Source organism: Nothobranchius furzeri, chromosome 3 (assembly GCF_043380555.1).
Source record: "Nothobranchius furzeri strain GRZ-AD chromosome 3, NfurGRZ-RIMD1, whole genome shotgun sequence".
Taxonomy (NCBI): domain Eukaryota; kingdom Metazoa; phylum Chordata; class Actinopteri; order Cyprinodontiformes; family Nothobranchiidae; genus Nothobranchius; species Nothobranchius furzeri.
The window spans coordinates 88976458-88998728 of record NC_091743.1 but is presented as its reverse complement, the minus strand read 5'-3'; the positions used below and the strand labels follow the sequence as shown (position 1 = coordinate 88998728).

The 22271-nt window shown below is 45.7% G+C and overlaps 1 protein-coding gene and 1 non-coding gene across 3 annotated transcripts in view; both read left to right on the top strand.

Moving 5' to 3' along the window:
- The first annotated feature begins 4175 nt into the window (after window positions 1-4175).
- On the top strand, window positions 4176-4249 carry trnar-ucu (transfer RNA arginine (anticodon UCU)). Its single transcript has one exon. It is a non-coding gene; the product is annotated as a tRNA-Arg (tRNA).
- Window positions 4250-8955: 4706 nt separating this feature from the next.
- Window positions 8956-22271, top strand: part of kirrel1a (kirre like nephrin family adhesion molecule 1a) — a 59358-nt gene continuing 46042 nt past the window's right edge. For both annotated transcript variants that reach the window (XM_015958227.3, XM_015958226.3), the window contains exon 1: window positions 8956-9236. In XM_015958227.3, coding sequence (XP_015813713.1) covers window positions 9188-9236 — 49 coding nt within the window. In that variant the 5' untranslated portion in view covers window positions 8956-9187. The remainder of the gene's footprint in view (window positions 9237-22271) is intronic.

The following is a 22271-nucleotide window of genomic DNA, read 5'->3' as shown; positions in this document are numbered from 1 at the left end:
TTTATCCTTATCATCATCCTTTATATAAGCCAAATAAAAGCCTACTAAACTGCAGCGACGATATATCTGTCCGGATCGCTCCAAAATATGAAGTTTACCGTCAACATCTGTCTAATTGTTGTTACTCTGTTCGTGCCACTCCTTTCCCCGCAAAGCGGCTCCTTTTTGCGCACATCTCGTTTCTCGTGCGGCCTTCCTCTCTCTCAGCTACATAATGATGCTTTTTATCAACTGATCATGTAAGACGTCCACCAACAGCAAAAGGATCTCATGTTTTTGTGGGGTTTTTATGTTCACAAGCACATTCCCTCTCACGTAATACTAAACTGATGTTTTGACAAGTTATCAGATTGTCTAAAAATAGGTTATTTAGTTTAGTATAACTCTGCTTTTACGTTGCCTATTAACACAATATTCACAGCTCCCAGTTCACCAACAATAGACAATTACAATCAAATGCAACACCCTTACAACTTTTCCTCCTCCTCCATGTATTTAATTAGTATAATTTTTTTATACTTCTCTTTAGACTTATGCAATGAGGGACTTTGCTTTAGAACCCCACTGAGCTTATTCCAAACTCTTACACCCGTAACAGAAATACAAAATGACTTTAATGTTGTTCTAAAATATGTGTGCCTAAAATTAAGATTGTATCTGAAATTATATAGGTTATCTGGTTTTATAAATAGCATTAATAATGTGTTTGGTAATAATTTCCTATGCACATTAAACGTGAACGTCGCTGTATATAGTTGAAGTAAATCTTTAAATTTTAGTATTTCAGAATATATAAATAACGGATTAGTGTGTTCTCTAAATCTAACATTGTGAACGTCTCTCAGGGCTCTTTTCTGTATGATAGACAAGGGTACAATAGATGTTTTATAAGTGTTACCCCATACCTCTACACAGTAAATAAGATAGGGATAAATCAATGAATAATAATGGACATGGAGTGATTTATAATACAAATACTGCCGAGCTTTATTCATAATGTAGATGCTTCTCGCAACCTTATTATATACATGTTTAATTTGTGGTTTCCAACTTAATTTATTATCAATTATTATTCCAAGGAACTTATGTTCTGTTACTTGCTCAATTTCACATCCATCTATTTACAGCTTAACCTCAGTTTTATTAGCCATACCAAACAGCATACATTTTGTTTTCGCTATATTTAATGTAAGCCTATTTTCAACAAACCACTCCTTAATGACGCACATTTCAATTTGGACCATCCTTTCTAAGTCGCTAATATTATCTCCTGCACAGAAAATAGTGGTATCATCGGCAAACAAAACAAATGTCAGTGTATTTGTTACATTACTCAAATCATTAATATATATAATAAAAATAATTTTGGACCCAACACAGACCCCTGCGGTACTCCACAAACAATGTCCAACCATGAAGATGAACATTCTCCAAATTTCACAAACTGTCTCCTCTTTTGTACATAGCTTGTCAACCAGCTCAACACTACACCCCTAACCCCATACCTCTCTACCTTTTCAAGTAACATTTTATGATTAACCGTATCAAAAGCCTTTTTTAAATCAATAAATATCCCTAGAACATGTTTCTTCTGATCAATTGACGTTGTAATTTCTTCCACAGAATGCACCAGAGCTAGTGATGTTGAACTATTCGGTCTAAATCCATACTGACAGTCTGATATTATCTTGTATTTATTCAAAAATATTTCGAGTCAGTTATTAAACAATTTTTCAAGAATCTTGGAAAATTGTGGAAGCAATGAAATTGGCCTATAGTTCATAAATTGATGCTCATACATCACACAATTGAACAAGACCCCGAGATATTTAAACTCCTCCACTTGGGGCAGGACCTCATCCCTGACCCGGAGAAGGCATTCTACCCTTTTCTGAATCAAGACCATGGTCTCAGATTTGGAGGAGCTGATTCTCATCCTAGCTGCTTCACACTCGGCTGCGAACCGCTCCAGAGAAAGCTGATGATCACGTTCTGATGAAGCCAACGGGACCACATCATCTGCAAAAAGCAGAGACCTGATGCCCTCCACACCATGGCTGTGCCTAGAAATCCTGTCTATAAAGGTCATGAACAGAATCGGTGACAAAGGGCAGCCTTGGCGGAGTCCAACTCTCACTGGGAACGAGCCCGACTTACTGCCGGCGATGCGGACCATGCTCTGACATCGGTCATACCGGGACCTAACAGCCCATATCAGAGGGCCTGGTACCCCATACTCCCGGAGTACCCCCCACACGGCCCCCCGAGGGACGCGGTCAAATCCACAAAACACATGTAGACTGGTTGGGCAAATTCCCACGCACCCTCCAGGATCCCCCTAAGGGTATAGAGCTGGTCCAGTGTTCCACGGCCAGGACCAAAACCACGTAGCTCCTCCTGAATCTGAGGTTCAACAATCCGATGGACCCTCCTCTCCAGAACCCCTGAATAGACCTTACCAGGAAGGCTCAGGAGTGTGATCCCCCTGTAGCTGGAACACACCCTGCCGTCCCCCTTTTTAAATAAGGAGACCATCACCCAGGTCTGCCAGTCCAGTGGAACTGCCCCGATGTCCACGCAATACTGCAGAGCCGCGTCAGCCAATGCAGCCCCACGACATCCAGATCCTTAAGGAACTCCGGGCGGATCTCATCCACCCCTGGAGCCTTGCCACAGAGGAGCTTTTTAACCACCTCAGTGACCTCAGCACCAGAGATTTGAGAGGCCAACCCAAAGTCCCCAGACTCTGCTTCCTCACTGGAAGACGTGGGATTGAGGAGGTCTTCGAAGTATTCTGCCCACCGATCCACAACGTCCTGAGCAGAGTTTGAAAGAAGTTGCAGACATAGCTAAAGTTCTGATGTGATCTCAGAGGTGTGTGTGTGTGTGTGTGTGTGTGTGTGTGTGTGTGTGTGTGCGTGTGTGCGTGCGTGCGTGCGTGCGTGCGTGCGTGCCCTCATAAGGAGAGAAGGTGGCATTCAGTCTGATATTGTGTAAAGGATGATGTTGGGTTGGTAGCAGAGCTCTCAGGTTTAGGGTGAAGTTCAGAATGAGATCATGGAATTGGATCAGGAATTTCCTACAGACAGGAAAAGACCCCAGCTACCATAGCTGCAGATCACACTGGATAACTTCACAGGGTTGCATTTATTCTATTTATGTTATTTGACTCATATTTTACCACCTCTTACATGAGCTGTCTAGTGAGCGCAAAGTCAGTGTTGTTGTACGCTTGTGCAATGACAAATTATTTAGAATCTTGATTACTGTTCGATGTACTTCCTGAATGAGTGGCTTTTAAGGCTAAATGAGTGAAATAACAAATACTGACACAAGGACAACTTGTGTGTTCTTCCATTATCTTCCTTTTGTAATGCATTGCATCGGAACAGGACTCAGTATTGGAAGATAATCAAAAATCAAACAACTTGGACAAAAATGTGGTTGTAACATCTCTAGATATAAGTCAGCTTTAAAAACTAAAACAATTATTTCTGAACTAACATTGCTTTCAAGTAATGACACTAAATTACATATTTTTCCTAGTTTATATTGTTGTTTGAACCCAAGGATGTCATTTTCTGAATTTTCAAACTGGTTGGATCGTAAATCTGTTTAAAAAATTTGATCTATGTGTGCCCCTTTTTTTTTTTTTTACTTTGAGTACCCGCCCCTTCAAAGGTCTCTGCACGGCCCTGCTCAAGGTTTATCAGGATGCATTTAAATCATTCGGAGGCTCCCACATGTTCATGTTTAAATTCTTGTGTCTTTGAGTATTTCATTAGGGACACAATGTATTCTTTGGGCCTTTTAAAACTTTGGAACAATATGATTTGTGATGGGAACGTGTTTTATTTGTTTTATAAATGTTATACTTTTATTCGTTCTTTGCTTATTCTATTTCTTATTTTATCTTTATCTTTTATGATAGGACATAAAGTGTGACTGCTTTAGAACTAAAAGGAGCTGTATTAGAATTACTTTAGAACATCCCTTTCCAGTAACACACCCGCCAACCCGATGGCTCTGCTATCCGAACAACGTAGCGATAGCTCCCTCTATCGGTCAAATGCAGTATAGCGAGCACGTCTGTACAATGTGGTCCTGATGCTGCAGGGATGCAGATAGGATGAGCAGAGTCTAAAAGATGGAGTAAGCGAATCAGTGCTGGCGCAGTCTCTGTGGCGCAATGGAATAGCGCGCTGGACTTCTAATCCAGAGGCTCCGGGTTCGAGTCCCGGCAGAGATGAGTCACTCTGAATGCCACTAAGCGGATGTGCTGTTGTTTTGCCTCCTTACAAAAGGACATAGTGATTTGTGATGTTTTGGACAGACTGTGTTGTTACCATTCAGAAGCTGGTTGTACTAAAGTCAATCTCATTATTTGTTCTTAGGTAGGTTCTCAAAGTATTTTTTTATTTCAGGTGATGTTTTGTTTTCTTCTGGAGAACTGATCAAGCGTTGACTAAACAAGGACAATGAGAGGAACAAATCAGGTTCTTAAAATTAGGTTCTTTATGAGACAATGTGATCTGAGATCAAATTATGATTACTTCTGTATTTGTATAAAAATGGTTTTAGAATATTTCACCACAAGCAATTAAAAAGGTTCAAATGCTTCTGATTTACTTCAATATTAGCAGCTATTTACAAAATCAACTTGATAATATTCAGCATTGTTCAAACCATCTATGGAATAAAGGTCTAGCAATTAATTAAAAAAAACACACCAAGTATTCTTATCTAGGGTTTTTAAGCATTTTTTATTTATGAACCTCATACAATATTATGTTAATACGTTAATAATAAATTACAATTAAGCCTGTTCTTAGAATTGGAACGGTGTTCCTGTGGGGTTCCTCAGGGCATCTCTCTCTTGTGTAGTAGTTCAGACATCAGGGGGCGCTCAACAACAAAAATAAAACTATTACAGTTTTTCTCAGTTGCTAAAACACTAAAATCCCTGACTGAAGAAAGTTTTCAGTTTCTTGAACTCATTAAGCTAACTGTTGAGCCTGTTGTCAAAACCTTAAACAATCTCACACGGTTTAGCAGAACTCTAAACACATTCTCATTCTTAAACACATTCTGCACTCTAATGTACGCGTCGTCCATAACGGTAAACACCAGCGGCACATTTACCCATAGCAAGAGCACAAATGACATTGATTGAACACAATCAGTCAAAATAGATTTCACTTGTTTCAAATGATGTGAAAACCAACAAAAGCAAGTTCAGAGAGCAAACAGGTTATTGAAGGTGGGAATGAGAAAGTGTGACAACGGATAGAAGAATTCATGTGAGAGGACGAGGATGGGTGCATATGCGAGGTGGGGGATGAGGAGGAGGGCAAGAAAGAGAAAGAGGAGGATGAAGAGGAAGAGCAAGACAAAGAGTGGAAATATCCAATGAAATTTGAGCAATCAATCAATTTTATTTGTAGAGCACCATCCGCAACGTTATCAGACGCCCAAGGTGCTGAACAGCATCATCATAAAAACATTCCCAGTACCTGGGCATGAGAGCAAGATAAAATCATAAAATAACAAGCAAGCAGTAATACAAATACAGAGAGGTAACGGAATGAGACTAATCAATTAAAAACAAACGGTGGACAAAATAAGATCAAGCATCCTGGTCAAAAAGAAGAAGTATTAAAAACCATAATGTCAGGGCAATTCAAAGAACCCTAGCGCTGAAAAGCAATCAAATAAAAATGAGTCTTTAGATGAGACTTAAAGACTTGAAGGGACGGTGCCTGCCTAATGCTCAATGGCAATTCATTCCACAGAGTTGGAGCCAAAACAGAAAATGCACGATTTCCCCTCGATCGTTATTTCGACCGGGGGACCACCAGACGTCCCTGCTCGGCTGAGCGAAGAGACCGAGATGGAGCATACTTGTGCAAAAGTGCAGTAATGTAAGAGGGGGCACTGCCCTGGAGGGCCTTATAAACAAGAGTTAGGATCTTAAATTTAGCTCGATATTGCACCGGGAGCCAGTGCAGAGCATCCAGCACTAGAGTAATGTGATCTCGGCATCTAGTACCGGTCAGGAACCTAGCCACTGAGTTCTGCACAAAATGGAGCCGTGCAACCGTGAACTGGGCCAGACCGGCATACAGAGCAACGATCATAGACCATGTTGTTGTCCACGGGCTGACAACGAGGGAAGCAGGACTCACCCCGGGTTTCCACCGGAGCGGTCAGCAGCACGTTACTGCAGCAGCACGTCTTGCTCGCGTATGCCACTGCTTGGCCCTTCCCACGAGACGCGAAGCAGCAGGGGAGCGGCTGTCACCGACCGAGCACGAAGTCACACGAGTGACTTCGTCAGTAAACACAACAACAAGCAGGAGAAAACTACAACATGGTTTGTGTTTTATGTTCTGTCCATTTTATAATCACCAATACGGACCTGAAAAACAAAGGAGACCGCTAGCTAGGTGATAACTTCTCACGGGGATGCACATTTAGTAACTTTTTTTAAAAGTAAAGCAACCGGAAGGCAGTACGTTCTTTATTCTGAAAATCTCGGGAGCTTCGCTCCGTTTCCGCGTCCAATTTCCTGTCTTTCCTTCCCCAAAAATGTCAAACTTGACCCGTTTCAGAGGCGTCGCGCGTAGAAAACAGAACCGGCGCGTAACGGCCGCGACATGCTGCTCCTGAGACGCGGCCGACTCGCGCTGCTGACGGCTCCGGTGGAAAAGGTTCTGTTGACCACAGCGGTTCCTATCAGCAGCTATGACGTGCTGCTGCAGTAACGTGCTGCTGACGGCTCCCGTGGAAAGCCGGGGTTAGAGAGCAACCCAGTTTGAGCCTCAGGAGGGAAAATATTGCATGTGATGTCGATGAAGAGCTGTGGCCTGACCCAACCCACAGACAAGAAGAGGCCCATTGATGACATGTTTAGTCCTTTGATGTTCTTCATTTCATGTATTTTTTTCACTGTCGTTGAACACTGTAGCACTCGGATTGCAGGCTGTATATATGGTACAATAAACAAACTGTATGGCCCTGATCTTTGTGCTTTCTGTCTTTTGGTGTATTGTTTACTGACTGCTTGATGGTGTATGTAATTTTGAGTAATATGTTTATGATTTGAGAGAAGTGTTTGATTTTGAGCACAGCTAAAACCGTTTTGAGAAGAAAGTTTGATTTTGCAAGAGGAATGAGAGGTTGTGTAAATCGTGCTTGAAGCTGAGCTTTTGTGTTTAATGTTTTGAGAAAAGGGAGCGACGTTTCAGGAATTGTGCTTTAGCAACTGAGAAAAACTGTATTATTATTATGAAATGAGATAATGACGCCAAGTCTGAAACAACAGGTAGAAAGTGGTCATAGTAATCTCATTTTATTTCCAGCTTCTTTTGATGCATTTGAGGGAATTCTATTTATTCTATTTTCACAACCAAAATTCAATATTTCAACCAAATTTTAAAGGAATAATGCATTATGTGGATGTGTGTGTGTGTGTGTGTGTATACATTAAACTTTTTGTATAATTACTTTTTACTCGTAATATTGTCTTTGGCATTTTGATACTGACTTTTTCCCTGAAATGTGACATTGTTCTTACAAATGGTTCTCTCTGGAAACTCCCTCCCCGCAGTCCAAAAACAAGACTGTCAGGTTGAGGGATGTGAGAAAACCTTGATATAGTAATATATTGTGATTTTTTTCTAGAGATATTATATTGATAATCAAAAGCTGCGTATCAAAAAATCAATATGACAATATGTTGTGATATATTTTTCTGCAATATTATTCAAAAGCCGTGTATCTAATTTTTGGAAGAATTTATATGCAAACATTTGTGTATTTTCTTTTGTTTTGGTGCAATTGAAACACCGACCACTAGTTGGTGGCAACGTGCAAAAATTTGTTTCCACCATTGAAATGTAAACCCCTCTATTATGGTTCAGATACCTCATTTTAAACATATTACTTATCAGTTTGGACTGTTTATTGACTTTTCCTACAATAAATTTGGTCTAAAACTATCGTCAATATCGTCTGACTGAATGAATCGCAATATATTGTGATACATTGTATCATCTCCCCAGTATCGTGATATGTATCGCATCGCCGAAATGTCATCAATACACATCCCTAGTCAGGTTGATTGAGGACAAAAGTCATGACTTTGCATCTCATAGAGGTCACCTGAATGTCATTACCACCAGGGATTTTGGGCCCCATTAAAAACAGCATGTACCACATATTAGAAATGGATTAAATGAATGTAAATGAAAAAAATGTTGCCCTCCCCTCCTCCCCCCTTCCTTACGGCTCCCCTGCCTAGGTTTGAATTCATTAATTTAACTTTTAAGTTATAACAATATAATAGCTAATATGATAATATGATACCTTGCTCTTGTTGTATTGTTGTATCCCTTTTTTTGTTTCTTTTTCTTTTTCTGCAGGTCTAGAAGCAGATTCATCCTTTTGTCTCTACCTTTCTCTTTCATCTCTGTCTCCGTGTGTGGTCGGAGTTAAAAAGCATCCATAAACAATAACAATAAAGTTTTTGGTATCAGGCGTGTCATTAGAGCAGAAGCTTTGATGCTCTGCCTGAGAGTGAATCTGAAAGGCTTGTCACCAGCATTCAGACTTTAACTCTGTTTGCTTCACAGCCAGACAGGACATGGGAAAAAAGTTATAACAATATAAATCATCAATAGGCTTTGTTACTAAAATAACGACTTGTTGCCTCTTTAATAATGACCAAAAAAGTATTATTTTAACATACTCTGGCAGTGTTTTTCCTATGTGATGGAAAGGGGTTTCATAATTTCTTGTGTAGATCTGTTTTAAACAAAAGCCTTTGATATTTTACAACTGAAAGCATCATTTTTTTGCGAAAGCAGCCACTGTTTTCCGCTTGACTTTTATTTTGGAGGATAGACCCGGAAGCTCGCTTTATCGTTGCCGCACGCGAAGCGCCTCGGAGGGAGCAGCAGCGCAGAAAACGGACAGAGGGGATAGCGAAGAAGGCAGAGAGGGAACAGCTCGGGAGAAATGGTGTGAAGGAGAGCGAGTCCAGTCCGAGTCAGGGACCGAGGAGCAGGACCGACGCTGGAGGACGGTAGTTTTTATGTTTGTCGCCATTAAAGTCCGCAAACTCCCGCTTTTGATGCGGTCCTCACGGAGGTCTGAGCCGATAACGGACTTCTTGGTCGGCTGAAACATGCAGAAGCTGCTGCTGCTGCTGAGTTTGATCCTCAGTTTCCAGACTGGTAAGACCGCGTTTTGTCTTTGTCAGCGATGCGCGTTGTGTGTGAAGCTAGCGGAGACTGAAGCCACCTCTCCCGGTGGTCCTCATTCCGACACAAGTAGAGGGTACCGGGGAGGGGGGGGGGGGGGGGGGGGGGGGAGCTGGGGGGTTCATTCCTAAATATCTGCTCTGCGGTGATGGATCACCTTTGAGGCGCGTGGTTGGCCGCGTGCACGCAAATCTGCGCATGTTCGCACCGCAGCATCTTAAACCGTTATTCGCGCATCTTTATGAATATGGCGCGTGCATGCGAGCTGAACGAGACCTATCGATCATGCCCGCGCGTGCACGCCTAAATGACCTCTCCTGCACGTGATCGAATCCCCGCGTGCACAGAACTGAGTGAGGACGTCAGGGAATGACCGTGATTGTCACACACACACACACACACACACACACACACACACACACACACACACACACACACACACACACACACACACACACACACACACACACACACACACCCCACCACCTGTATTCCCCATTCACACCTAGCCTGCTTGACACAGATGTGCATCTACCCCCCCCCCCCCCCATGCTGGGCCAGGGTGGTTATTTGGTGGCTCATGACAAGCACAGCTGTAGCTGAGTTGCTAGGAGACAGGAGGAGAGGATGGTTGTAATCTCCCTCATCTACCTGACCCCCGCCCCACATCTGCTTCACCGACCAGGACGAGGAGCTGGTCTCCCCTAGACAGTTTCATCATAGGTAGACAGGGAGGGGGGGTGTGTTCAGTGAAGGTGTAGAAAAGGATGATGTCACCCTGTCTCAGTGTTGCTCACCATGCTAAGAACACACCCAATCTGAGTGTTCAAGAGCTTCACGCAACAAGAAGACATTCGCTAATAAAGAAAGACGGTGACGTGTGGGACATGTTCTGACCACCTCGATGACTCGTCGCTCCTCTCAGGAGCTCCGTTTGTCTGCTAAACCCAGTCGCTCACATGCGTGGACATCCCTTTGTCTGTGGTTGCTCTGACTTGTCTCCCCATCCTCTGAGCTGTGGACAACGATGTATCCCCTCACACATTCATCGTTTCTGCTGCTTTGCCTCCCAAATGTTTCAGATCAGCAAACAGATTTAAATGTTAGATCAGAATAACCTGAATGTTGAATGCAAGTTTCAAATGAAGGTTTTCTTTATTAAGGGGAACAAAGCTATCCAGATCAACCCGGTTCTATGAGGAACATAACCAGCCTGGCGCTTGTGATAACTAATACACCTCTCACATCTCCGTGGAGGAGTTTGGTTCCACTTGTCATTAAAGAATTGTTTGATTTCTGCCCTTTGGAGGGTTTTCTGTGAGGGGCCTGGGTAACACTTTACAGTAAGAGGCCCTTTATTAACATTACTTGCATTATTAAGGAAAGTATTACATAAAGTATTAACAACTGCCTAACCGTATTATTTAATGTATTACTTAGCAGAGCCCCCCCCCCCCCCCCCCCCCCCCCCCCCCGGGACTTTGTCCTAACTTTAAGGACACTTAATTGTTATCAAAATTGGGAATGTCAATAAAGGGACCCTTTGTTTATTAATGCTTAATAATGCACTAAGTAATGTTAACAAACGGACCCTTAAGCGTTACTGTGGCCAGTTCAAAGGTCACATGTTCTCCTTCACGATGTTCTAATAGGGAGCAGAATTAATGACTCCATCAGTTACAGCAAGTGGTCCAGGTCCAGAAGCAGCTGAACAGCCCCAGACCATCACACTTCCACCTCCATGTAGGGCCGCTTGAATATGGCAAAAATGATAAGCATGATTATTTTGACTGAAATGGAGATCTCTATACAGGGTATCCGCGGGTCCTTAAAAAGTCTTAAATTTACTTTTCCAAATTTAAGGCCTTGAAAATCCTTAAAAATGACAAATAATCCTTAAATACAGTTTCCAAAGGTCTAAAAATTACCAAAGACTCAATAAACTAGATTATTTTATTTCTATGACATTTTCGTGAATTTCAGCATTTTTTGTGTACGATGTTGGCGTAAGCGGAACCGCACACATTCAGTTGGTTGTGAAAGGGGACTATTTTTAGATGAGCACGTTAGCTGGTTAAGCTAGTGGGAGCTTGCGCCATGGAGAAGTGCAAGTTTAATGGTAACTGGATGGCTAATCCCACGTTCGCGACGTGGTTAGCACCGGTTCCAGGCTATTGCTGGAAATTATAGCTTACAATTAATTTAAAAAATAGCTTAAATTTGGATCTGGATGGGAAGGAGCCAGTTCAGGTGGTTTGGGCATCTGGTCAGGATGCCTCCTGGACGCCTCCCTGGGGAGGTATTCCGGGCATGTCCTGCTGGCAGGAGGCCCCCGGGTCGACCCAGGACACGTTGGAGAGGTTACATCTCCAATCTGGTCCGGGAACGCCTTGGGGTCCTGCCGGAGGAGCTGGTGGAGGTGGCCGGGGAGAGGACGGTCTGGTGCTCCCTAGTTGGGATGCTGCCCCCGCGACCCGGACCCGGATAAGCGGAGGAAGACGACGACAAGCTTAAATTTGGTCAAAGTGGCCTTAAAAAAGGTCTTAAAATGTCTTAAATTTGGCTCCCTTAAACCTGCAGATACCCTGTCTATAGTTTAAATGATTTTTAATTAACGTTGATAAAACAAATACTGCTATGTCGTGCCACCATTTGTAATATATATAGTTTAATGTATTTTGTCTTTTAATTTTACCAGAAACTTCTGTAACATAATCATCTGGCCCTGTCCAGTGGGGAGCCTATGCAATAGCACGATGCAACGTGTCACTCAGACATAAACTATCATGACTTTATTCATCAGCTCAGCAGGTAGAGCAGGTTGTCCAGTAATCAGGAGGTTGTAGGTTCAATTCCAGCTCCCACCAGAGAATGCTGCTGTGTCCCTGGGCAAGACACTTAACTCGCCTTGTCTGCTAGTGGTGGAGGGACCGGTGACGCTACTGTTTGGCACTCTCGCCTCCGTCGGTGTGCCCCAGCGCAGCTGTGGCTACATTGTAGCTCGTGTGTGATTGTGTTGTGAAGCGCCTTGGGGGGCTGTAGAACCAGCGCTATACAAATACAGGCCATTTACCAAACTGGAGGTGTGGGGTGAGTGTAGCCTGGCCACGCTCCATTGACGGCTCTCGGTTGTGGGGCGGGTTCTACCGTTGTCTTTCAAATGATCTCCGCATTCCACTGGACAATGAATGTGACATACTCTTGTTTCACTCTGTTGCATCATCCCACCCACCAGGCATATAGAGTGCCCTGATTGGCCCACAAAGCGGATAAAGCTCTGTGATTTGTTCACTAAGCAGATAGAGCACTATGATTGGCCCACCATTATGGACCAATCACAGCTCTTTATGTGTTTGAAACCCCTCTAGAGAGCTGTGATTGGCCAGCCAGAGTCCTGGCAGGAGCTACGGTGGTTCCAATGGAGCATGCCTAGACCAAACTTTGCAAAGCAAGAATTTGGTCTAGTTCACTAGGCTAGGGTGAGTGGGCATGAAGACAAAATGTGTGTCAAATGTATCAGTTTACAGACCTGATGAAACGAATATGCACTTCAGATTTGTCTCGTATCTTGAGTTAATTTAGCTTGTAAAACAAGAGTTGAGCGAGTGAAAAGTTTATGATTGGTCAGCCAGTGTCAAAAACAGCTATAGCTAACAATACAGTTGTTAATCTTCACTCTGGAGACGAAAACCTCCTCGTTACCGCTAATGTGACTTAGCACTTGGTGATGTTGACATGCCTAACAAAGGAAAAGGTAGGGGTCCTGAGTTTCAGGTTGGATAAAAGATGAAGTGGATCCGTGGGTTTGGAATACCAGTCCAGTTCTTGTTTTTGTTTGGTGCATCTATAGAAACTCGTATTTAGTAGCATCGTCGTCACCCAGCCATCGTTCTGAGGTCTCCCGCTCCTATCTCCTGATTAAACCAGTTAAACTGAATAACATGGCCTGCAATTTGCACATATATAATTGTCTCCAGAGACAATGATTAGGTGATTATTAGCCAAGCAGCTAATTAAAGCTTTGGTGCATCAGATTGGCTTATTTTAAGTCAATAATGGAGCAGCAGCCATGAGTAGCCGCTGCCTGTCTTATCTAGGAACACCACAGGAGTGATTGATTTAGTATCCTTGTCTGGTATCTACACACCACCTGAGTGGTAACGCCTCAGCTAAGTGCCACCATTAATAGTCAAACATTACAGAATCAGTTGTTTGCATACTCACCCTTTAACTTACCGAAAGGCATCAGGTCAGTTCTGGACTTGCAGCAGCGCACCTGAAACGCTGGCTCGGACAAAGGTATTAGCCTTTGTCAGCCTCCGTCCTTCAGAGCACAACAAGGCCGTGAACTGCTGCTGCTAGCAGAACTATGCGCTCCGACTGAGTCACTCAGCCAAGATTTGAATCACAAACTTCAAACAGATTCCTGCTGTGTGCTTACTGCTCAGCTCAGAAAACACTCACATGTTGGACAAGTCAGAGACATTTGGGGGACTTTTGGGAGAATGGTTACCTCGGGAGAGGGGGTGATTGGCTATTTGCACTACAATCATCTCAAAGTGGGCAGTAAAGACTCTAGTCAGAACCATCGACATATATACTGGACAATTCGTGTCCATAGGCTTCAATTATACGTTTTTGAGCCAAAATGGGAGGTGGCCACCACCGCCATTTTGACTGTGTCACAGGTTCCGTCAAACCCAGACAATTCCGAAAAAGGGGAAAAGAGGTGGAGCTGAGGGTGGGGCTGTAAGGCTGGGATCAAATGACGACACCCGTCGAACTGAAGCGATGTAGCTACAAGCTAACCCAAAGCTAATGCGGAGGTGGGAGCTAAGCTAACGGAGGTAGCAACCTAGCTACAACCGGAGTTAACTGTGCACTTAGCTTCTGAGTCAGAGATACGCCGGGCTGACTGCTGGGTAAAACCGGGTGGACAACATCAGTTATGTTAAATGCACTCACTGGGTTTTACCCATCGACATATACCCTATTATTTATTATATATATATTATTTTAACCCTATTACATCTAAATTTCATGGTTAAACAGTGCATGTTAAAATGGTAGTTAGCTAGCTACTTTGATAAGCTCAGCTAGTGCAAGAGCGGCAGTGACCTAAAGTACATAAATATAATTTTACTTACCGAAAAACATGAAGTGGAGACTCCTTGGACGCTCTATTAGTGCAATTAATGCCACAGCAAGTCATTTTGTCCAACAATTGCACAAATAATATCCAAACAAGAATACACAAACACAGAGACTCAAAATCCCGCAACAGGTTTCCAAGCCAGACCGAGCCTCTACTGAGGCCTTTCCACGGAGCTAGCTCTGTGGTCACGTGGGTCTGAGGCTCATTAATTATACAGAATTTTAGGCTTTTAATACACTTAAACAGAAGAGTGAGAAAAAATTCACCCCCCTCAGAGTTGTCATGAGTGTAAACTAGATCATTTAAACCAAAAACATGTTTTGGTACCAGGCTGTAAACATGTTTATTTCTGCTGTGAAATTGGTATTTTTAACATGGGAGTCAATGAGGATTTGCTCGCTTCTGACACCAGCCCCTAGTGGATGAGGGTGGAACTGCAATTTTTGTCACTTCCGTGTTGGCTTCGTTTTCAGACCCGAATTATGGGGGCTTGGTCAAAACTAGAAAATCCCTGTAGAGTATTTTCAGGATCCACGTTTCGACATATTTACTGTTTACAAACTTTAAAGAAAACCAAGATCAAAAGAAATGTCAATGCTTTTGTCAGTGGCTAATTTGGGTCACCATGGTAACTAGACCTTTGTGTTGTGGAAATAAAATCCTCCAACCTAAACTGTGATCATGTAAAAACCATCAAAGGTATTAAAAGCACCAGTTCAGCCTGCTGTTTACCCTGAGTCCCGTGTTCTTTTATGGGTGACATTCCTCCGTTTTTATGTGAAATGCCTACTTTATTCAAGGTATAGCTACAGAAAGTCACAGCATGCTGTACAGAACTGAACCAAATCTTTTGATAAAAAGTAGTTGCCTCTTTTGTAGCCGTGGGGGGAGCATGGACCTAAATTGTGACCGAATCACAAACAGGATGGTTATCAGGCTTAAAGGTTTTTACTCTATAGGTAAAAATCAGGAACCGGTCAGACGTGTTAAGACTTTGATTTCCTACATTCTTAGCTTTTCCCCTCAAACTAATACAACCGTGTTCTCCAATTTACAGGGATGTACCGTTCCGATATTGGCTAGGCGATATGGCCTAAAGTTAATATCACGATATATTGAGGATTTCATCTCTAACGATAAATAGATGATAACTACAGGTATGTGCAGAAACAAAAGTTGTCCACTAGAGGGGGCTGTCGCATCTATCACGCTGAGGCACATTTTTACGTGACTCAAGGTGGTACAGCTTACTAAAGGGGCATGGACGCTGCCAACCTACACTCATCTTTTCATTTTTTTATTATCTGATCTTTCGACATGGGAAAAATGATCACGATAAGTAGGGATGCACCGATACGATACTTGTATCGGCACAGATACTAATACCAGTATCGGTATCTGTAAAAGTTAACCGATACCAGGAACCGATACCAATGCAGTTGCTTGAAAATGGCTTTCCTGTAACTTGTCATTTCTGTTCACCTAATATTTTAGTTTTGTGATGATTTCCATTCATATATTTGAATTTTTATCGACCTCACAGTCTTTTCCTGTTGAAAACAGAGAAGAAAATAAAATCTGTACTCCAAATCATTGCATTTTTTTTGTGTGGTAGAAGTATCGGTATTGGTAATTGGTATTGGCAAGTACTCAGATCCAAGTATCGGTATCGTATCGGTTTGGAAAAAAGTGGTATCGTTGCATCCCTAATGATGAGTCAGAAATTTTGATAACGATAAATTTTCGATTTATTGCCCAGCCCTATGATATTGGCTCTTTTCTCCAATTGAGTAACATCCCTTGATCAAGCCTTTCATACATTCCACACTACAAAATAGGTTAAAATGTATGATTTGTGCTGATATCGTATGGGATTGATATCGGTATCGGTCAATACTGAAGGCTGCAATATCGGTATCATATCGGAAGTGGAAAAAGTTGTATTGGGACATCCCTACCAATTTATAGCCTACATGATGGAAGCGGTGGTCCGGCTCCTGAACTTTTTGTGATGTCTGCTCTACTCGGGGCGACGGTGGCACAAGAGTTAAGAGCTCGCCCCGTAATCGGAAGGTTGCGGGTTCGAGCCCCGCTCAGTCTGTCGCTGTCGTTGTGTCCTTGGGCAAGACACTTAACCCACGTTGCCTGCTGGTGCCAGTGCTCGGCAGCCTCGCCTCTGTCAGTGCGCCCCAGGGCAGCTGTGGCTACATTGTAGCTCATCCCCACCAGCGTGTGAATGTGTGTGTGAATGGATGAATGACTGGTTGTGTTGTAAAGCGCCTTGGGGGGTTCCAGGACTCTAGAAGGCGCTATATCAAATACAGGCCATTTACCATTTACTCGTGGTGTGTGTTGTGTTTTCACAAAAATAAATGAAGAGCAGTTAGCCGTCCTACTGCCTCAGTCAGCCTGATTCATGAAGGAAGTCCAGGAGGAGCAGAATGGGCCGTAGTGACCGCTGAAACGACACCTGAGGGAACCGGCTCCGACTCGGATCGTGGTTCTGAGCAGCTTGATGTGAGCCATGGTGGCAGCTTCTGCAGGGGGTAAAAAAAAGTACCACCTACAGAAAGTCAGACATGTCAGACCCCCCCCCGAGTGGATCGCCTCTCTCCCAGAATTATTTAAAGCTTGACTGTACAGTACGTACAGAAAAGCGGCTAACAACCCATTCTGTGTGCCGAAGCCCTTCCGACTCACAGGGAAGATCTGAGGTGGCACATGTAACGAGGCAAAAGTCTGTTTTTCATTTGGATCCCAGAGAGAGACGCCGCTCTGAATCCGGGTCATGCATTTTACAGAAAACAGTTACAGAAAAACATCTCTAATTGACATTAGCCACTGAAAGCAATCGCTGGAGCATCTCTAAAACTCTGCATGGGCTCAGAGTCTCTAACGATGTCATGTAGAATAGTTCCTCCTGTCCTCCCGTCCTCCCGTCCTCCTGTCCTCCTGTCCTCCCGTCCTCCTGTCCTCCTGTCCTCCCGTCCTCCTGTCCTCCCGTCCTCCCGTCCTCCCGTCCTCCTGTCCTCCTGTCCTCCCGTCCTCCCGTCCTCCTGTCCTCCTGTCCTCCCGTCCTCCCGTCCTCCCGTCCTCCTGTCCTCCTGTCCTCCCGTCCTCCTGTCCTCCTGTCCTCCCGTCCTCCCGTCCTCCTGTCCTCCCGTCCTCCCGTCCTCCCGTCCTCCTGTCCTCCCGTCCTCCCGTCCTCCTGTCCTCCCGTCCTCCTGTCCTCCCGTCCTCCCGTCCTCCCGTCCTCCTGTCCTCCTGTCCTCCCGTCCTCCCATCCTCCCGTCCTCCTGTCCTCTTGTCCTCCCGTCCTCCCGTCCTCCTGTCCTCCTGTCCTCCCGTCCTCCTGTCCTCCTGTCCTCCCGTCCTCCCGTCCTCCCGTCCTCCCGTCCTCCTGTCCTCCCGTCCTCCCGTCCTCCTGTCCTCCCGTCCTCCCGTCCTCCTGTCCTCCCGTCCTCCCGTCCTCCTGTCCTCCTGTCCTCCCGTCCTCCTGTCCTCCCGTCCTCCTGTCCTCCCCTCCTCCTGTCCCCTGTCCTCCTGTCCTCCCGTCCTCCCGTCCCCCTGTCCTCCCGTCCTCCCGTCCCCCTGTCCTCCCGTCCTCCCGTCCTCCCGTCCCCCTGTCCTCCCGTCCTCCCGTCCTCCTGTCCTCCCGTCCTCCCGTCCTCCTGTCCTCCTGTCCTCCCGTCCTCCTGTCCTCCTGTCCTCCCGTCCTCCTGTCCTCCTGTCCTCCCGTCCTCCCGTCCTCCTGTCCTCCTGTCCCCTGTCCTCCTGTCCTCCCGTCCTCCCGTCCTCCTGTCCTCCCGTCCTCCTGTCCTCCTGTCCTCCTGTCCTCCCGTCCTCCTGTCCTCCCGTCCTCCTGTCCTCCTGTCCTCCTGTCCTCCCGTCCTCCTGTCCTCCTGTCCTCCCGTCCTCCTGTCCTCCCGTCCTCCCGTCCTCCTGTCCTCCCGTCCTCCCGTCCTCCCGTCCTCCCGTCCTCCTGTCCTCCCGTCCTCCTGTCCTCCTGTCCTCCCGTCCTCCCGTCCTCCTGTCCTCCTGTCGGGCTCCGCTCAGTCCAGGCATCCTCTGCATGGCTCTGCTGGCGAGTGTTTGCCCGCTCGTCTGTGTTTGGTTAAGGGCGATCCCTCGAACACGGATAGTTTTTCTGTGAAAACAATCAGGCTGAAGACACAAAAGGCAGACGTGTGATTGGCCGAGCGGCGCACGGCGATGAACCCAGACAGAAGCGTTTCCTGTGAGCATCAACAGCTAAGTGAATGCTTCACAACGAAGCCCCGGGATGCTAAAGGCCCCATAATGTGATTGTGTTTGACGGACCGGGGGCATGCGAGTTATAAAAAGAAAACAAGGAGGGAGGCGGTGGTGTGGACCCCCCCCCCAGCAGGAGAGGAGCGCTTCATCACATCCCACAGAGTCTCTCAGACTCATTCCTGTAAACCACACAGACGCATGATGGGGAGGGGCTAGACCAGCGGGCAGGTGTGTGTGGTAGTGGTGGGGGATCAGAGGGGACATTACACAGGTGTGACTGTCCTTAGACTGTCTCGCAGAGACAGGTATGGTCTTTGTTTGGACCGGTACTGGCCGGGTCCGAGCCCCGACCCGCCTCTCTGAGGTTAATTCCTCTAAAAATGTCTTCTAGGTCCTTCAGAGTCTTTCTGAACACGATCCCTTTTCTGCTTACCAAAGTGCATTCTTCCTCCCCTCTGTCCCCTCCTGGACTTTTTCTCCCTCCCTCCCTCCCTCCCTCCCTCCCTCCCTCCCTCCCTCCCTCCCCCTTTCACCTTGACTCTCCCCCACACCTCCATTACTTCTTTTCTTTCCATCTCCCCCCTACCTCCCCTCTCTGGCTTTCTAATAAGTTCCAGATGTGGTTCCTGCATTCCTCTGGTCGCTGGAGACAGAGAAGGGGTGGGGGTGGGGTGGGGGGGTCAGTGGAGAGGGAGAGGGAATTTGAGTTGGGGGAGGGGACGGGGGAGAATTTAAACAGGGAGCACATGATGAAGAAGACTGTGACACACACACACGCACAGACATTTATCACACACAGTCTTTGTGTGTGTGAGTGTGTGCGTGCGTGCGTGCGTGCGTGCGTGCGTGCGTGTGTGTGTGTGTGTGTGTGTGTGTGTGTGTGTGTGTGTGTAGGGGGTGAGTAGTGCTGTAACCTGAAAACTTTTGCCAGACTCCTCCCCCTCCCACCCCCCACCCCCACCCTGCAGGAATGTAGCTGATGATGTCACCTCATTTCTCTGCTCAGCGGAGCCGGGAGGCGCACCAGTCTGGCTCACTTCATCCATCTTTCCTTTACGATAACAACGTCAGGGACGGCCTCGCGTCCGAATCGGTTCCCGCCGCTTCCGCTTCACACAGCAGCCTGCGAGCAGGACCGCCGCCGATGGCCGAGGCATCTCGTAGCTGCAGAAACCATCCGTGGTTCTGGAGCACGGTCATTAAAACTGTGCTATGCAGATGCAGAAGCCACTGAATGGCTCCAGGCTAAACTGACCTCAGACCAGTACATTCATCAGGTCGTCTCAAACTGATAAAGGATGCACTGCATAGTCACCTACATGGATGCATGTTATCTGTGGTCCTCAGGGAAAACTTCATAGGTCTTCAGAACCTGACTAGATCATTGGTTCCCTCTTTGCTGTAAATAAATACCCAGTTAACTCTGCAGATGGTGATGGGGTCCAGGTCAGGGTTATACAAACCCGTGGAGCTCTCCCGCAGCACAGCAGGAATCCTTATTCTTGTTCTGGTCCATTAGGTCGCAGGTCTCAAAGTGATCAGTTGTAGTTTGATAAATGTCATAGGCGTCCTTCAATCCAGAGACAACTGCAGCAGTTTGCTCATGAGGAGTGGGCCAAAATACCTGCCGAGAAGTCTCATTGACAGTTACAGGACTCGTTTGACTGCCTCAACAGGTTGTGCAACAAAATATTAGCGGTACCGTCATTTTTGTCCGGAGTAAATGTTTTAAGTCATTCTGGTGAAACGTGGTTGAAAGGTAGTGTCTGACTGTCATTGGTCACATTTGGTATGATTATTATTTATTATTACTTTTGTCAGATTCAAGTTATTTCCGTGACCGTCTGTGTGAGTCTTTCTGAGCCTTGTTTTAGTTTTATCAGGATGTGTTACACACGTTAGAAATAGCAAACACTGATGTTTAACCTTTATTAAGATTAGAAAACGTAACCAAAGTTAGGTTTCGGAGGATTGAGTGCACGGAGAAAATCTGGCATTGTGACAATAACGCACACATTTTCCATCAGTCGACGACTAATTTTGATCATTAGAGCTCCAACATTAATCACTGACTTGTGCTTTTTTTGCTAAAAAGTGTTTTTATTCAACAAAGGGCCAGACGGAAGGTGCTAACGTATCTGTTCTTCCACATTCATGAGTAAAGTCCGTCATCGGACCTGTCCTCCAGAGCCCACGGTCCTCAACAGCGTGGACAGACTGTCCAGACTTTAGTGTCCGTCTTGATTCAGCTTGCTGCAGTGCCCGCATCGTCCACCCACAATGGGAGCACCATAGATCCGACCAGAGTATTATTCCAACATCCTTAAGCTGTACAGGATTTTACACCTGAAATTCCTGTTTTACTCATTAGTGCCACTAGTGGTTGGATTTGGATTTGCACCCACCAATAATCTGATCATCACTAATGAGTGACAGGACAGGGGCACTTCAGAGGGCCAATCAGATTTCAGCAGGGGCCAATGCCCCTTTGGCCCACCCCCTAGAACCACTAATGAATACAACAAATAAAAAAGTCAAATCAGGAAACAAAAAAATTAGTTTTGGAAAACCACAAGGAAATGTGGAGGAGTTTAAGTATCTCGGGGTCTTGTTCACGAGTGAGGGTAGGAGGGATCGGGAGATCGACAGGCGGATTGGTTCGGCGTCTGCAGTGATGCGGACGCTGAGTCGATCTGTCGTGGGGAAGAGGGAGCTGAGCCAGAAAGCCAGGCTCTCGATTTACCGGTCGATCTACGTCCCAATCCTCACCTATGGTCATGAGCTTTGGGTAATGACCGAAAGAACGAGATCGCGGATACAAGCGGCCGAAATGAGTTTCCTCCGTAGGGTGGCCGGGCTCAGCCTTAGAGATAGGGTGAGGAGCTCGGACATTCGGGAGGGACTCGGAGTAGAACCGCTGCTCCTCCGGATCGAAAGGAGCCAGTTGAGGTGGTTTGGGCATCTGGTCAGGATGCCTCCTGGACGCCTCCCCGGGGAGGTGTTTCGGGCATGTCCTGCCGGCAGGAGGTCCCCGGGTCGACCCAGGACACGTTGGAGAGGTTACATCTCCAATCTGCTCCGGGAACGCCTTGGGGTCCTGCCGGAGGAGCTGGTGGAGGTGGCCGGGGAGAGGACGGTCTGGAGCTCCCTAGTTGGGATGCTGCCCCCGCGACCCGGACCCGGATAAGCGGAGGAAGACGACGACACAAGGAAATGAAGAAGTGTGTCAAATTCCTGGTGAGAAATCTTGTCGTTAGTGTTAACAAATCAGCTCCGCATGGCCGTCTATCGGTCCGTGGAGAAGACTGTAGAGAGCCGCGAGTACTTTTGTGTCTAAACAGTTCACCTGGATGTGCACACAAGCTCATTTCCCCTTCTGTGTGGGGAAGTGATGGAGTTTATGCTGTTTTACGTCACATCTGTACGTTTATGCTAGCACTGGAAGGACATGATCAGAAAATTCATCACGTCAAATTGAACTCAAATTCTGTAAAACAGACCGAGTTGTTGCTGCGTTGTTTTGGATGTGTCTGACTATCGTGTCAGCCATTTTGAATTGCGTTGCAGATGTTCAGCAGATGTTCTTTCAACAAAATGTT